This window comes from Panicum hallii, chromosome 5, assembly GCF_002211085.1.
Source record: "Panicum hallii strain FIL2 chromosome 5, PHallii_v3.1, whole genome shotgun sequence".
NCBI classification, from domain to species: domain Eukaryota; kingdom Viridiplantae; phylum Streptophyta; class Magnoliopsida; order Poales; family Poaceae; genus Panicum; species Panicum hallii.
Genome location: NC_038046.1, coordinates 58,170,724 through 58,186,982, shown reverse-complemented (window position 1 = coordinate 58,186,982; position 16,259 = coordinate 58,170,724). Strand labels below are relative to the sequence as shown.

Genomic DNA, 16,259 nt, shown 5'->3' with positions numbered 1-16,259 from the left:
CGCGGGTACGCGGGTATTTCATACCCGTTGCCATCCTTAGTTGGGCCACGTGGGAGAGAAAAGAAAGGGGAAAAGAGAGAGGAAGATTTAGATTGGCCCAAAAGGGGAAAAGAGGGAGGAAGGAAAAAGAAAACAAGCAAATTTATTTGAATTCAAATTGAATTTAAATTTAACTGAAAGACAAACAATAAAACAATGCAATGCAGCATGAAATGCACAAGATCTATATTTGCTTATATTTATTTTTGTGGCTAGGTAATTCATTTAATTCATGATAAATGTTCTAGAATCAAAATAAATTGAATAAAAATCTTATGGACCCTGCGATAATCTAGCAAAATTATTTTAGGCTCCTAAATTAAAAATTAGGTTGTTAGAAATGATAACAATAATTTTAACAAACTTAGTCAAATTTAAGGAAGTTTGACTCAACTCAAATTTAAAATTGTATTCATTTTTTAGGACGGAAGTTCTATGCCGACTGCATGCATGCGCCAGAGCGCCACCGTACATGGTTAGCATTAGCAGCCTTTTTTTTATCCGTGGTTGCACTGTACCACGACACCGAATTAGCGATGGTCGGTCGGTAAACATACAATATTAACGTTGGGATGTTAGTCGGTAAAGCTTACTGGCAAAGTATTAGTCGGTGACAAAGTATTACTGACAAAGCATTAGTCGTTAACATTTAATTTTGAGGCTGTAGTAGCTTTCTTTTTTTATATATCTAAATGACCCTGTTGAATCATGAGTCGGCAAAGCTCTTAATACAATCAATTTGTCAGTGAGTAAAAAGTGTTTGCTAGCATCTAGCATATATATGTTGGTCAGCAAAACTCCGTGGCGTGTCAAACGGTTAGTCGGTAAAAATATGTCAGTCGGTAAAAATATATATCAAACCATCTATAGTTGGAGTTGGTATAATTTTATAACTCTAACGTAGTCGGTGTACCTGGGCTGATGAGGTATAGAACGTGTAATTGGCTGCTAGTACTATAGGCCCTATTTGGGACAGCTGGAACTTGTTCAGAAGCCAGCTGGTAGCCAGCTGGCCAGAGAAGCAGCTGGTTGAAGAAGCAGCTGGTCACAGAAGTTAGATGTTTGGCAGACTGCTTATTGAATGGGCTGAAACCCTGTCAGAAGTGGGAAATGACTGAAATACTCTCCCTGTTGTCTGAATACATGTATTTAGTATGTATAGATATATATTTATATATTTATAATAACAAACTAATAATAAAATAATTAACAACATAAATTAAATAATTATATATTATATAATTCATAATTATATATTAGATAATTCGGGGGCGGGGCGGCGCGGCCCGGGGCGGGGCGGCGCGGGCCCGGGGCAGGGCGACGGAGGCCGCAGCGGGGCGGCGCGGGGCGGCCGCGGGCGGGGCGGGGCGGCGCGGCCCGGGGCTCAGATGCGTCGCCGGGCGTTGTTCTGGGGGGGCTTGGTGGAGCAGGGGGCGGGGCAGAACCCTAGCTCTCCATGGAGCAGAGAGGGGGGCGCAGGAGGGAGGAACGGGATGAGAGAGGGGCGCAGCGTCGTGGGGAGTCGGGAGAGGGGCGCGGGTGGGTTGGGTGATTCTTTTTATACGGTGGCAATTGCGGGTAATTTATTGTAACTTTGAGGGCATTGAGACCGCATAAGCGGTGGGAAGCGGGGTGGTCTCAGCTTTTCTTTTTTCCTCTGCGCTGGTTTTACGAAGGCACAGAGTAGAGCTGGTTTGTTAAGTGCGGATAGAAGCGTGGTGTTTGGCTGCCTAAGCGCTTAAAGATGTTGAAAAGCTGGTTGAGAAGCTGCGCCAAACACCCCCATAGTACTACTCAAAGGCGTACCACTAACTAGCAAGCAAGTCGCTGTATACTCGTAGGCATGTAGCACGCGCACTTGGCAGTAATAGGATACAGGTAAACTCAACACAAAGTAATCACCTTAATTACCAGATGGTATTGCGCTTGTTGTTTTTTTGTTTCGATCAGCTTCTTTTTAATATCCAATGTATTATCTTTCGCAATCATCAACGTCTGCAGTCAGCTTTCCCCAGAGGAATCTGCAACCCTGGTGTCAAGGGTCCACATCACACCAGGCTGACCTGTCGCGTCAAGAAAGCGATAGCTCATACTCTCAAATCCAGTGACGGTCATCCGTCCAACGGGACATCATCGCTGCAACGGAATGGTCAGGTTCAACTTTCAAAGGAATTTCTGTTGGGAAGCCATGCTGGCGATATGTTGATATGGCATACTACAACGGAGCATTGCGACATCGCACAATCTCGTCAGACAGCAGTAAGACAAGATGATTTTGCATTATCCAACCGAGATGTTGCTACAAGACTATCGAGCTACTGCGCCTATTTGATGGCATTCGTCCCGGAGCTGCTCCCAGATCACCAACTAGAGACCACGGCAATGTTTCATCGAACCAGGAAGGAAGCAATGCGACATTTGCAGAAAGAAAAGACATTGGAACAAAAATATGGAAAGGTCAGTGGGAATATAAATGACCAGCCACCTCTACAAAATGGGATTATAAATCATGGCCAGTCTCCTCAACAAAATGAGAATATGACCCTGTTTGGCACCGCTTGTGCCACAGCTTCTCATCAATTTTAAGCGGTCGGCTGCCCAAACGGTTCGCTTCTGGATCGCTTCCCGCAGCAGCGCTTACCCATCTCCTTCACAAAACGCGCGTCGGGGAGCAGCGGGAGCGGACCAGCTTCTCTGCGGCTTCCGCCCCACGCGCCGGCGCCCGCCCCCCCCCCCCGCCCCCGCGCCTCCGTCTCCGTCTCCGCCCCCGGCGCCTCCGCCTCCGCCTCCGCCCCCCGCCCCCGCGCCCCCGGCCTCCGCTCCCCGCCCCCGGCCTCCGCTCCCCGCTCCCCGCCCCGGCCTCCGCCTCCGCCGCCGCCCCCGCCCTCGGCGCCTCCGCCGCCCGCCCCCGCCCCCCGCCCCCGCGCCTCCGTCTCCGTCTCCGCCCCCGGCGCCTCCACCTCCGCCCGGCGCCCCCAGCCTCCGCCTCCGCCCCCAGCCTCCGCTCCCCGCCCCGGCCTCCGCCTCCGCCGCCCGCCTCCGCCCCCCGCCGCCTCCGCCTCCGCCCCCCGCCCCCGGCGCCCCCGGCCTCCGCTCCCCGCCTCCGGCCTCCGCCTCCGGCGCCGGCCTCCGCCCCCAGCCTCCGTTCCCCGCCCCCGGCCTCCGCCTCCGCCGCCCGCCCCCGCCCTCGGCGCCTCCGCCGCCCGCCTCCGCCCCCCGCCGCCTCCGCCTCCGCCCCCCGCCCCCGGCGCCCCCGGCCTCCGCTCCCCGCCCCCGGCCTCCGCCCCCGGCCTCCCGCCTCCGCCTCCGCCCCCCAACTAGTCAGATCATTAGTTGGCTGAGCAGCAATTAAAATTAAAATATGATTAATTTTATGATATATTAATTGTTAATAAATTATGAACAAGTTTCAGCTGTGCCAAACAGGACCTTTGACCAGCTGCTTCTTTAACCAGCCGCTTCTCTAGCCAGCTACCCACCAGCTGGCTTCTGAATAAGTTTCAGCTGTGCCAAACAGGGCCTATGAGCGATGGCCAGCTACCTGCGCAAAACAGGAATATAAATGGTGCCCAGCTAGCTTCACAGGATGTGAATATTTTTGAGAAGGGCATTCAGCTAGGAAAGAGGCTTGAAGGTATTACAGATGATGGCAGACGATGGAAGATACTGGCTGATTTCTGGACTGAGATGACACTATACATCGCTCCATCCAACAATGCAAGAGATCATATACAGCATCTGGCAAATGGAGGGGAGTTCCTAACACACTTGTGGGCACTGCTCACCCACGCAGGCATTCTAGAGAGGGCTCAACAGAACGTCGTCAACATACAAAGTGCAGGAGCTCACCAGCCACGTCAAGAGCATGCACAAGGTCTTCAGCCTGACCAGCATCACAATGAAGATACACAAAACCCCGTGAACCATCACGGGATTGAAGAAGAAACCTCTACTGCAGGTAGCCAAGAAGCTGACAGGGAGGCACTTGTTCATGGCAATGGTGATTTCCCTAATTTGCCTGCTCAAGGCAACTACGATTTTACTGCAAGCAGCTCCAGGAATAACCAGCCACGAGTGGAAATTGTGTGAACTGTAAGTCGTGTGTCTCTCTCTGCTATTTTACAGTATTGAGTTTTGTATATTCCATATTGCATTTGAAGTGGCTGTTTTTAAATCCTTTTTCTATAGCATGCCATGTTACACCAATAAATACTATAGCAGCAAAAATATCTATGCACTTAGGGACAAGAAGTGCCTTATGTTTAGTCACATATATTGTTACTGAGCTTGTTTACTTTTGAACTTGCAGATTTCAGGAAAAAGCTCTGTATCTTTATTCCAGAAATATCAATACTGGCCTGAAGCTCATATTGTCCTGCATAGTTCTTCACTGTGTAAACTGTTACATATCTTAATCTATCTCTGTGGTTTGCTTTAGTGGTTTTATATTACTCTAAGTGTGTGCTTGGAAGGATGCTAGAGTGGCCGGTCTCCCGTTCTGAGGTCTTGGTTTACTTCTTTCTTGTGCTATGTATTTAGAATTTACATGGTTGATTGATGTTATACTAGCATTGGTTCTTTTCATGTACTTGTCTGTCGTGTGCATTGCTAGTTTTCCACACTTTATATCTTGCGTGTTGTGTCTCTCTTTTCAATTAATGATACACAGCTCTAAGCTCTTATGTGTATTTCTTTTTAAGGTACTGTCCAAAGGGGTGAAGACCTGTGTCGCTACGTCGTAATGTAGTAGCTGTCCAAAGGGGTGAAAACCTGCTGCTATATTTTTGTGTTCATGATAGTTACAATAAATCTAGACGCCTTAAGTTTGTTATAGGGAACGGTGTGGATGAGCGTACTTGCAACCTAGGCACTTATAAGTTGCAGGTGAAGATCATTTGGAAGGGTGTTTTCAATCAGCAACGCGCTAGTTTGAGGTTCATTGGTGATCACTGTGTGCTATGGTGACAGGATATTGGGATGCTATTCCGTCTAAGAGCAAGTTTAATAAAGTGATGTCAGCGAGCTATCGCATCAGATTTTTGATGAGTTGGATGAGAACAAAGCGAGGTCCAGGATATTATTAGCCAGCAGCCAGCTGCAACATGGACTCCAAGAAAGTTGGGCGAGAGGATGAAGATGGGTCCTCTATTATCGGTTTACTCAGTATCTATATCCAACTATTGTATAAGTGTTACTAGATTGACTGCAGATGATGTGTTAATTAGATTGGCTTTACTATTATCAACGTTGCTCTTAATAAATGTTATGAGGGTTGTAAAATGGTGCAATCTAAGAATTTCTGGCTGACTTTGATATTTTCTGGGCAATGAATGAATTCCACTCATACAAATTGCAGAACACTATCCAATGTGTTTGTGTGTGAGAGAGTATTTTTATTGTTGTAGCAGTGTAGATCACTCAACTGCACATGATGCTTCTGGGCTTTAAAGTAGGCTCAGATTCTGTGTTATGTGATGTTCTTATTGTAACACACACACACACACACACACGCCCCTCTAAAGGATTATTCAGTGGGTCGGTGGTGGACATTGTTGTGTTGAGTATAGAGACAGAAACACCCAACCAAAACTCCCTTATTACACTGATTCGTATGCTATTATCTGCAAGTCTTGCAAGGAAAGAGACTGGGTTTGCTCAGGCTTCTTCTTTGGACAGGTCACAGGCGGCAGGCAGGTCAGAAGAATCAGGTCGCAGTCGGACCGAGTTTCATGCCCTGGCCTCCACAGCGTCACAGGCAGCTCAATCTGCAGGTAATTTCAAATCTTCACCGTGGATGACCGACAGGTAATTCTGCCATGCAGAAGTACAATGTGCAAAATTTGGTTGCACGTTGTGGATGTCAATCTCACGCAAATCAAAGTTTATATTCATGCTTGCACACTGACAAGTTAGCAAGAGAAGAAACACGCAGCTCAATAGGCAGAGACACATTCCCGTGAGGAAGGGAAGTCCAGCACTAATCCATAGAACTGAAGTGGCTGACAGGCAGTGACCATAGATCAGGGACTAGCTTAATCCATTCTCATGGTACAAGCAAAGCAAGGCAGCTTCCGACTCAGCAGTACACCACTGCAGCGATGACACGATTGAGATCAGTATTTGTTCATCCGCATCTCGAAGATTCATCATCGTATATCAAATCACAAAACCAACTCGCCCGATACATCTCAGATTTCTCCCCAAATTGTCATAAACCCAATTCGTCAGACAACTCAACGACACAGCCAACGAAATGGAAGCAGTAGCAGAGAACATCTCAAGTGTACAAGGCATCCAGCTCGGCCCGGCCGGAGACCCTGGCGGCGATCTTCTTGGTGTCCACGCCGAGCTCCGCCGCCACGCGCCGCATGACCGCGAACTCCGCGGGCCTCGCGCCCGCCGGCCACGTCACCACCATGCTGGCCGCCTTGCCCCGGATCTCGCACTCCGCGAGCACCGCCGCGCCGAGCCCGTCCACCACGCTCCCCGGCGGGGACAGCGCCGCCACGCCCCTGGCCGCGCCCACGCCTCCTTGCGCGCGCGCCGCGCGGGTCTCCAGCTTCCCCTCCACGGGCTCGTCGGCCGCGAGCCGGCCCCTGTACGACGCGCTCCGGACCACGTCCAGGACCAGCACCTCCTCCGGCTGGAGCTTGGAGACGAGGGCCTTGGCGGCGGCGCGCGCGCGGTGGGCGGGGACGGCGCCGTGCGCGGCGGCGAGGAGCGCGCCGGAGGGGTGGAGGTACACGCGGATCGGCGCGTGGGGCTGCAGGGGCAGGTCGGGGAGGAGGAGGGACGCGTGGAGCGGGGGCGGGGAGGCGAGGAGCGCGAGGGAGGTGGGGGAGATGAGGACGATGAGGAGGCGCGGGGCCGGCGGGCTGGGGCTGGGGGAGACGACGAGGATCGGGGTGGGCTGCGGTGGCGGCGCGGCGAAGTTGTCAAGGTCGTCGGGGGAGAAGCGGGACGGCGGCGGCACGTCGGTGACGACGTCCTCCATGGCGCGCGGCTCGATCGGCGGTGCTTGCGGCGGCGGTGGGGGTTTGGGGGAAGATCTGCAGCAGCTTGCGCGGTGGCTTGCCCGGCTTGGTGGGGTTAATGGGCTTTTTTCTTTCTTGGGCTTCAGGTAAGGATTGGCGACAACTGATGAGAGTCTCTGACCGACCAATGGAGGTTCTACTTGCGTTTTGCACCAAAATTTATCGCTGGAAAAACAATGTAACCATCGCAAAAGCTTAGATGGGTTCTAAATTGTAGTTTGGATGTGGCCCCAGCAAAAAAAAGATAAAAAATAACGACTCCAAAAACCACACGTCATCGCTTATGTTGATACATTTACTACTGTTGATGTGTTTGATTCCTAGCTAAACATTAACATTACCACGTGAAAGGATACGAAGCGTAGGAAGGAAAAGAATGAATGGGAGATGGAAATTCAAGGATTGTGGGACACACAACATTATTTTTCTATGAAGTTTGTCCAAGTGGAAGAGTACAAGTACAGTTTAGAATTGAGATTGTCACCACGAGCATACTATATTATCGATAAATCACCATAAAAAGAATTTAAAGGTGAGACGTAAAATAGAATTTTAATTGCAGTTTGCTTATAATAGCTCTGCGACCCTTGTCTGAACTCAAAACTGATCATTATGCGTTCTCTCTTCAAAACCGACATATTTTTTTAAAAAAATGATGAAGTGTTTTTTTTTTGAAATACCAATGATGAAGTGTTATGGACATCAAGATTTGAGAGGTAAATACCAGTGTGCCTTTCTGAGATTGACGCACACTTTTCTGAGAGCAGTACTACTATAGTTTGCATGACCTGGCACATCCAAACGGGGTGAATCCGAAGCCGCGTTGAGGACAGCAGAGCCCGCTCCGGATCCAGATCCGCGCGAAAACTTTCCTTTGCTCCCCCACCTGGCGCGCCTCGCTTCACTCCCAAGCCTCCTCACCCCCGCGCCGCCGAGTCGTCTTCCTCACCTGACCTCGCCTCCCCCCGCCCCCACCCCCACCCCGCCCCCCTCGGACCATCGCATCGCGTTCGAAATTTTCAAAACCCCCCAATCCCTCGGAGTCGGACACTCGGAGGGAACCCAATTTTTTCGGCCCCGCGTCGGCGCGCGTCGCCTCGTCTACCCTCCCACCCCGCCCGCCGCCCGCCTCCCGCTGCCCCCGCAAATCTCCAAATCCCCCAATCCCCTGCTCGAGGCCCCGAATCCCCCGCGCTTAAATCCCAATTCGGCGCCCGCGGAGGCGGAACCCTACCCGCGTCGATCCCCCAATCCGTCCGCCCGATTCCAGATTCTAGGGTTTCCCATGCCCTAGCCCCCCGCCCGCCGGTGGTGCTGGTGCCATGCCCGCGTCCCGCATCCCGCTCAAGCGCTGCACCGCCGCCGTCCCGGGCGAGGGGGAGCCGGGCCCCGCCGAGACCATGCCGCCCGCCAAGCGCCGCCGCGAGCGCGTCGCTCCGTCGCGGCTCGAGGACTCGGGCCTGCCGCCCGCCAAGAAGCGCGGAGCGGTCGTAGCTCCCGCGCCCGCGCCGGCCGGGGAGGGGGAGGACAGGGACGGGGAAGTGTACGATGTCGAGGTGCGCGTGGTCGAGCCCAAAGGCGACTCCTTTGGCCCCGTGGAGACCGCGGTGTGGGCGCCTGAGCAGCCGCCGGCCTCGGACGCCGATGTGTACCGGGCGTGCCGGAACATCAACAAGAGCGGCAGCTGCGGGGGTTCTGCCAGCGGCAGTGTGCTCACGTCCGTGAGCAATGCTGGCTCGGACGGCGGTGCAACTGGCAATGGCGGGCTGGAGGGGAGGCCTGCGGTGGTGGAGTGCAAGCCCAAGAGGGAGGGCGTCGAGAAGAAAGAGAAAGAGGGTTTCTACTGGCCTGAGGATTTCGTGCTGGGGGACGTCGTGTGGGCGAGGTCGGGGAGGAAGTGCCCGGCGTGGCCCGCGCTGGTGATTGACCCACTGCTGCACGCACCGGAGGTCGTGCTTAACTCCTGCATCCCCGGCGCTCTCTGCGTCATGTTCTTCGGTTACTCTGGTGGCGGACATAGCAGGGTAATTAATCATTTCTTGCTTAATGCATTTCTGGGTGTCCCATTTTGTTGGCTATTTGGTTGACGAATCCACAGCCTAAGATAGAAAATACCACCAAACATGTAAAATTTAGAACTTTTACAAAATACCACCAAAGTTTCTACTCACGAGATGCAACTGAGACGGGGTACTAGATTTGTGGGCTTCAGCCAAACGGTTCTGTTTTCTTTTCTTCTTCTTTTTTTTTTTGGCGTGGCCTTACCATGCCACATTCCTTTGCAGGACTACGGATGGATTAAGCAGGGGATGATCTTTCCCTTTGTGGACTACCTAGACAGGTAAATTCTGGAATCCGGAGGGAGATGAACGTTGTGTCCTAACTTTGGCTGTATCTGAGGCTCCTCTGTTCTCTCAGGTTTCAAGGACAGCCTCTGTATAAGCTAAGACCAAGCAAATTCCGTGCAGCAATTGAGGAGGCTTTCCTCGCTGAACGTGGCTTTTTTTATCTTGAAATGGATGGGGTGTGCTCACAGCCAAAGTCTGTCAACGACCAGTCTGACCCTAATGGCTTTCAGGAAGAGGCTGCTTCAAATAATGAGCAAGAGTGCCAATCCGAGGCTCAGGTAACTGAATACAGTGGAATTGTACAAGTTGAGCGTGAAGATACTTCCCTTAATACATATTTTGAGCTGGCTGCAATGTAACTTGCTGAATTGCAGGTTGCTAGTAAATCAGCATCATGTTGTGATAGCTGTGGTAATCGCCTACCATCTAAGGGTTCTAAGAAAAAGAAGCAAGATGGTGAGCAGCTACTTTGTAAACACTGTGAAAAGGTATGTGGCTAGCCATGCGAGTTTTGGGATACTTCATCTTTCAGTCCTCATCTTCTTCCCCATCTTTCCTTCCTTTCAGTTACTTATGTGTATAAGCATTACTACTCTGCAGCTATTGCAGTCGAAACAATACTGTGGCATATGCAAGAAAATTTGGCACCACACAGATGGTGGAAACTGGGTAAGAGCTTAGAAGAATACATATTTTGTTTGTTTATGTCCTCTTGGGTATTCTATGTACTGACATGCAAAGGCACTTCTTGCCAGGTTTGTTGTGATGAGTGCCACATTTGGGTTCATGTTGAATGTGACTTGACATGCAACAACATGGAGGTTATTTCCTCACCTTGTTTTTTATGTTGATATTTTAATGTCCTTAATGTTTGATATGCAATTATTCTACTGATATCCTTCACTGACTTGTCATTATGTTATAGGATTTAGAAAATACTGATTATTTCTGTCCGGACTGCAAATCAAAACGCAAAACAGTTGTAGCAACTGAAAAAATGAATACTTCCAACAATTCAGAGTAAGTCATTACTGCTCTCTAACCTATGGATACAATGCTACTTGAATAAATAAGGATGCCAATGTCTACTGTGTTTCTGCACAGATGTGCTAGCACTTCAAAGGAAAAACTGTCTGGAATGATACCTGTTTGTTGCAATGGGGAGGAGGCTCTGTACATACCTGAGAAGCACATGTAAGTATGTGGTGGTATTTGCTATGAATGTTAGCATAACATTTTAGTTTAAATCTGTTTAATTGTCAGTATTTTACTGTGTTTTATTTTTGCTCAATTCTGCTCCCGCACATTGCAGAACACTATCCAATGTGTTTATATGTGAGAGGCTATTCATTCTTGAAGCAATATATTTCTAGTGCAGATCACTCAATTGTGCATGATAATTGGCCTGTGGGCTCAGATTCATTCTGTGATGTTCGCATTAAAACGCTCACCTCTAAAGGATTATTGTTGTTATTATGTTGAGTATATAGATCAGAAACACCAACCAATTCTTGCTTATTAGCAATCTGTGTGTTACATTGATTCCACAAGCTACTAGCTGTAAGCCGATTTGAGTTAATTTATTGCTGGCAGGATACTATGTCAATGCAAGTCTTGCAAGGAAAGGATGATGAGTCTGAATGAGTGGGAGAAACATACTGGCTCAAGGAAAAAGAATTGGAAGATGAGTATTAAACTCAAGAGCACTGGCGAGCCACTCATTAATTTGGTATGCCCATGAGACCTTCATTAACCTTTTTTAAATCAAATAACCTGACTGTAAAATTGACACATGGTATCCTCCAACTTATAATGACCACCTGCAGCTGGATGATATTCCCTGTGGAACTTCAAAGTCTTCTACCCCAGGCATTAAGAAAGAAGAGCTGCTACAATTGCAAGGTACAATGGTGCTTGACTTTTGTTGGTTGTGTATCTGGCAGTTGCAGCATGAGCTCATGCGATTGATTGTCTTGATGTCTGCAGCTAATGCTTACAGTCCTGTCTGTGCTAAATGGACAACTGAACGGTGTGCTGTTTGTCGATGGGTTGAGGATTGGGACTACAATAAAATTATCATTTGCAACAGGTATTCTTGCTGTCATGGCTTTGTTTAGCACCCTTAATTTTATATCTCACTGTATGTTCTAAGATGACCTTCATGTAAATGGACCGATAATTGACTGAATTACCACTCCAATATTTATTTGTTCAGATGCCAAATAGCTGTCCACCAAGAGTGCTATGGAGCACGAGCTGTACAAGATCTTACAACATGGCTTTGTCGAGCATGCGAATCCTCCCAACGGAAAAGAGAATGCTGCTTATGTCCTATCAAAGGTATAGGCTATTATTGCAATTTTTAGCCCGCAATGCACTTTCCTATTTTGCTACATGCGCTCCATAGTTTCATCAACCATTATTTTTTTCAAATGATCTTATATTGTTGCTGATGCTTTTTAGTGAAACTCATACCATGATAAAATAAAACGTTTTACCTTTTGTTTAACTATTGGTGCTTTAAGCTTATTCAGCTGTCCTGGCTGTTTATCGTGTTTCAGGCTCTTAACTTCTATACCTTTTTTACATTATCTCGCAGGGGGTGCTCTCAAGCCAACAGATATTAATGGACTGTGGGTTCATATTACATGTGCCTGGTTTCAACCTAAAGTCTCTTTTCCGGTTGAGGAGACGATGGAGCCAGCTATGGGAATATTGAGTATTCCTGCAGAGTACTTTAAGAAGGTTGAGATCTTTTATTGATATTTTGACATTTTTTAATCAAGGATATTCCCTGCTTTTCCATAAAGCAAGTTACACAGTTTGAAATTTTCAAAATTGCCTCCAAAATGATGAAATTTCTGTTTCTTGTTCAAATTTCACTTAATCTACGTTAACATTTGTCTTCATGTTAAATGCAGACATGTATTATATGCAAGCAAATACATGGTGCCTGTACCCAATGCTACAAGTGCTCTACATATTACCACGCAATGTGTGCATCAAGAGCTGGATATCGCATGGAGGTTGAATCCTTCACATTTTGTATTTAATATTTTTATAAATAAATGTTTGCTCTCCTTTTTTTTATTATTGTAACCAGTGCAAAACCCTAAAGAACAACTTTCATTATCAGTTGTTTGTTCTAGCATTGACCACTTACTAGGTTGATCTTATTTCATTATCAGATAATCTTCACAGCAGCGTAGTGCTATTTTTAACCAGCATTATTTTGTTTTGTGAAAAATCTACGCTTTCTTATTCCATGTTTCATTGTATTATTGCCCAAATAGTTCCAGTGCAGCTAGTATGTATTGTTATCTAATCATGACTTGTACATTTGTTTAAACTGTCCATGTTTGATGGGCTAATTGGAATTATTTTTTCGTATCCATATTTTTAGATAGTTTCATTAAACCATCAATTTTTATTCTTGTAGTTGCAATATTCTGAAAGAAATGGGAGGCACATTACAAAAATGGTTTCCTACTGTAATCTTCACAGGTAATATTTTCTTTTGATCCTAATTTCTGTTTTCATTCTGGTCAAATTATATCAGTTCAAATTATATAATAGAAAGTAATTCTAATGTAAGGTCATGACCCTTAGTAAATGTGCTCTTTCATCCCTTTTCACATTGGCCTTAAAATAAATGAAACAGACGAAATTAATGTTTTTTCAGATCCCAAGCTTTAGAGGATCTTGGAACGAAGTCCAGTTTTATTATCTTAAGTTGTTATTTGTGGAAGTGGTAATTTACCCAGTAGTAATTGCCACAAATTTATGTGGATGGCGCCTGATATGCAGTTGTTTTCCCCTCTGTAGTACTCCCGACCCAGACAATGTGTTAATAGTGAAGACACCTGAAGGAGTTTTCTCTACCAAATTTTTTCTCCAAGATGGTGAGAAACAGACAGCTGCAAGGCTTGTCAGGAAGGAAAATCACCAGGAGAAGGTGCTTCCTGTTCCTGCTAAAGTTTCTGACTGTCTATCTGCAAGGTGCCAGACCTATGAAATATTGAAATACAAGGTAGTTTTCTTGCATCTTTTTATTGTACTTAATTAATTCTTTTTCATTAGTCCTAATTTTTGAGAAAACATGGTGCCTATTTTTATGGATGAATTTGGTATTTCAAGAATGAGACTCTTTAGTGTCAATTAGTTTTCTATACTGCTTGTATCTGGAACAACTGGTTCTCTCACATCAAGATCAATTACATTTACTTGTATCATGTGTGCTTTCTTATTATTGAGCGTTGGTGCTATTACTTTCATCAATTTCTAGTTATCTTGTGATTCACTTGTTTCAGTTTAATTACTATTTGTCGTATCCTATGGATCTTCGTTTAGATCTCATTATTTTTCTTGCCTCTAGCGCTGCTGTACTAAATACTAGCTGCTAAGTTATCTGGATTTTTTCAGAAAGAACCACGAGAGGCTATTGCCCACCGGATAATGGGACCTCGACACCATTCCCAGGATTTCATTGACGGCCTTAATGCGTGCATGGTAACTGTTTCATTGTACTAGCACTTTCTTCTCTTCAGCAACTATCAGGCACAGACGAATTTATTTACCATATTCCCTTGTTAACAGGATTGTAAGGACGATCAATCTTTTTCAACGTTCAAAGAACGGCTTTGTTATTTACAGGTTAAGTTTCTGAGTGACTGGTCCATACCATAAAAAGTTGTGCTAGCACACTGATAATCAAACTGTTTGATGGTTGCAGAAAACTGAAAACAAGAGGGTCTCCTGTGGTCTATCTGGAATACATGGATGGGGGCTGTTCGCTGCTAGGAATATTCAGGAGGGGCAAATGGTATATCATGTCAACCTGCACTGAGCTATCTGTGTTAAGTAAAAGTATTTGCATTGCTGACTTATTTAGTTAAGTATCTATGATGGCATTTCCAAGAGCATGCATGGACATATATTGCTGTGGCCTGAAAATATATGGAAGCAGCAATAGATTGGTTCCATGTCCATGCAAATTTATTCATGTTTCTAGACAACAGATACAACAGTTAGTAATCAGCAAGCTTTTATTCCATCTAATTAATATTTATTTTCTGTTGCACAAAATTACATAAAATGAATATATATCCAGCTGCATAATATCTCTTATGGGCTGCTTTTTTATTTATTATTATTTGTAGAGGGGTTGGGTCTTGGTATTATTTTTAGGAATTCAGTAATCTGGAGATCCTAGGGTGATGGTCCAAATAAAACCTTCCCGCATAAGTCCCTAATTGAGTTGAACTGTATCCTCACTTTACTGCCCCCCCCCCCCCCCCAACTAAGCTACTTAATAACACAAAAAAAAATCCTATTCCTCTGCAAATAATAATATTGGTTTCCATATAGATGATTTTAACATTTGTTTCTGCACTACAACTTTAACTGTATGCCTATTTTCTAGAATTACTTAAGCTACATTCACTGTGCATCTAATCCTCATACTGTGTCAGGTTATCGAATATCGTGGTGAACAAGTTAGAAGAAGTGTTGCTGATTTGAGGGAAGCACGATACCATAGAGAAAAAAAGGATTGCTATGTGAGTTACATTTATTGTGCTTATCTTCTATGATCCTCTTGTTTTCCACGTTCAATCTGTCTGCACAAAGTGCTTTACTTGCCCCACCAAAAGTGTTCTGTCCTAGGACACAATGTCACCACGTGTCTTTGCCTTCATCCCAAATGGCAACTCCACAATCTCATAGTATATATTTGTTATTTTGTTGTGCAATTAAAACTTGAAGCATTATTCTCCTAGAGCATGAATTACTCTTACCAGTGCTAATCACCTGTTAAATACATGATATGCCCTTTCTTTTGCCATTTCCATTGGTCGCATGCTATCCGATCGATCATTTGGTTTCCTGGCACGTCACATTGACTCCTTTTTCCTTCTGTGCTGCAGCTTTTCAAGATAAGTGAAGATGTTGTAATCGATGCAACAGAGAAAGGAAACATAGCGCGTCTAATTAATCACTCGGTAAACCTTCATAATTCATATTTTGAGTCTTCTTGCCATGTGCAACAGTCCACCAAAATGACAACTGGATTCCTTTTCCTCATCCTTGGCCTTGCAGTGTATGCCTAACTGCTATGCACGGATCATGAGTGTCAGTGACGACAGAAGCCAGATCATTCTTATTGCCAAGAGAGATGTCTCTGCTGGAGAAGAACTGACGTAATGCCTTTTGACCTGCCATTTTCTGATGTACACAAGTTTTGCAATTCCATTAACATGAAACCCTGAATGACACTGTGTTTTCTGATCCCTTTTACCTCTCTTAAATGCACAGATATGACTACTTGTTTGACCCTGACGAGTCGGAAGATTGCAAGGTTCCATGCCTGTGCAAAGCACCTAACTGTCGTGGATACATGAACTAGAAGAGTATAAACAACCATCTCACAGCGCACAAGGACTAAGGACTAACCCCTTACAGGTGCCAAAGGCCGGCCATTTTTCCCAGATTCAGCCAGATTCTTTTGTTTGTTTGTCTGGTTTTGCTCAATTGATTCGTGGCAATCAAGATTATGTTTTTGCCACAGTAGTTTATTTAGATTGAAATGTAGGTAGTTAGGTCCTACAGTGTTAGGACAAGAATACTTGCAGCCATAGCCAGCCATTGTATATTCTTCCATTGGTGTAATAACTAATAAGAAGAGTGCCTATTTATAAATGGAAAAAAGGGATCAATTCAACGCTATACTGATTTCCTGTGAAACTACCTGTATCGACCTTTCTCAGATTTCCCGTCCTGTTCATGGCTGGACCAGGACTTGATCAAACCGTCGAACTGGTAGTAATCTTCCTCTCCCATC

General features: G+C 46.2%; 2 protein-coding genes across 2 annotated transcripts; one reads left to right on the top strand and one right to left on the bottom strand.

The window, feature by feature from the left end:
* Positions 1-5,905: 5,905 nt before the first annotated feature.
* On the bottom strand, positions 5,906-7,175 carry LOC112892156. Its single transcript, XM_025959262.1, has one exon. The coding sequence runs from the start codon at positions 7,031-7,033 to the stop codon at positions 6,317-6,319; it is 717 nt and encodes a 238-aa protein (XP_025815047.1). The 5' UTR covers positions 7,034-7,175; the 3' UTR covers positions 5,906-6,316.
* Positions 7,176-8,040: 865 nt separating this feature from the next.
* On the top strand, positions 8,041-16,144 carry LOC112892154 (histone-lysine N-methyltransferase ATX4-like). Its single transcript, XM_025959260.1, has 23 exons — positions 8,041-9,097; positions 9,359-9,414; positions 9,492-9,699; positions 9,796-9,909; positions 10,022-10,090; positions 10,177-10,242; positions 10,347-10,441; positions 10,526-10,615; positions 11,015-11,150; positions 11,248-11,323; positions 11,408-11,510; positions 11,637-11,761; positions 12,021-12,166; positions 12,343-12,447; positions 12,861-12,925; positions 13,247-13,451; positions 13,844-13,930; positions 14,018-14,074; positions 14,154-14,243; positions 14,893-14,979; positions 15,346-15,420; positions 15,518-15,618; positions 15,734-16,144. The coding sequence occupies exons 1-23, from the start codon at positions 8,396-8,398 to the stop codon at positions 15,822-15,824; spliced, it is 2,949 nt and encodes a 982-aa protein (XP_025815045.1). The 5' UTR covers positions 8,041-8,395; the 3' UTR covers positions 15,825-16,144.
* Positions 16,145-16,259: the final 115 nt, after the last annotated feature.

Bases quoted from the DNA above. Each gene is read 5' to 3' on its own strand.
- LOC112892154 (XM_025959260.1), top strand. From the start codon at position 8,396: ATGCCCGCGTCCCGCATCCCGCTCAAGCGCTGCACCGCCGCCGTCCCG. The intron at 13,452-13,843 runs GTAGTTTTCTTG...GGATTTTTTCAG, and splicing joins ATGAAATATTGAAATACAAG to AAAGAACCACGAGAGGCTAT. The intron at 14,075-14,153 runs GTTAAGTTTCTG...TGATGGTTGCAG, and splicing joins AACGGCTTTGTTATTTACAG to AAAACTGAAAACAAGAGGGT.
- LOC112892156 (XM_025959262.1), bottom strand. From the start codon at position 7,033: ATGGAGGACGTCGTCACCGACGTGCCGCCGCCGTCCCGCTTCTCCCCC.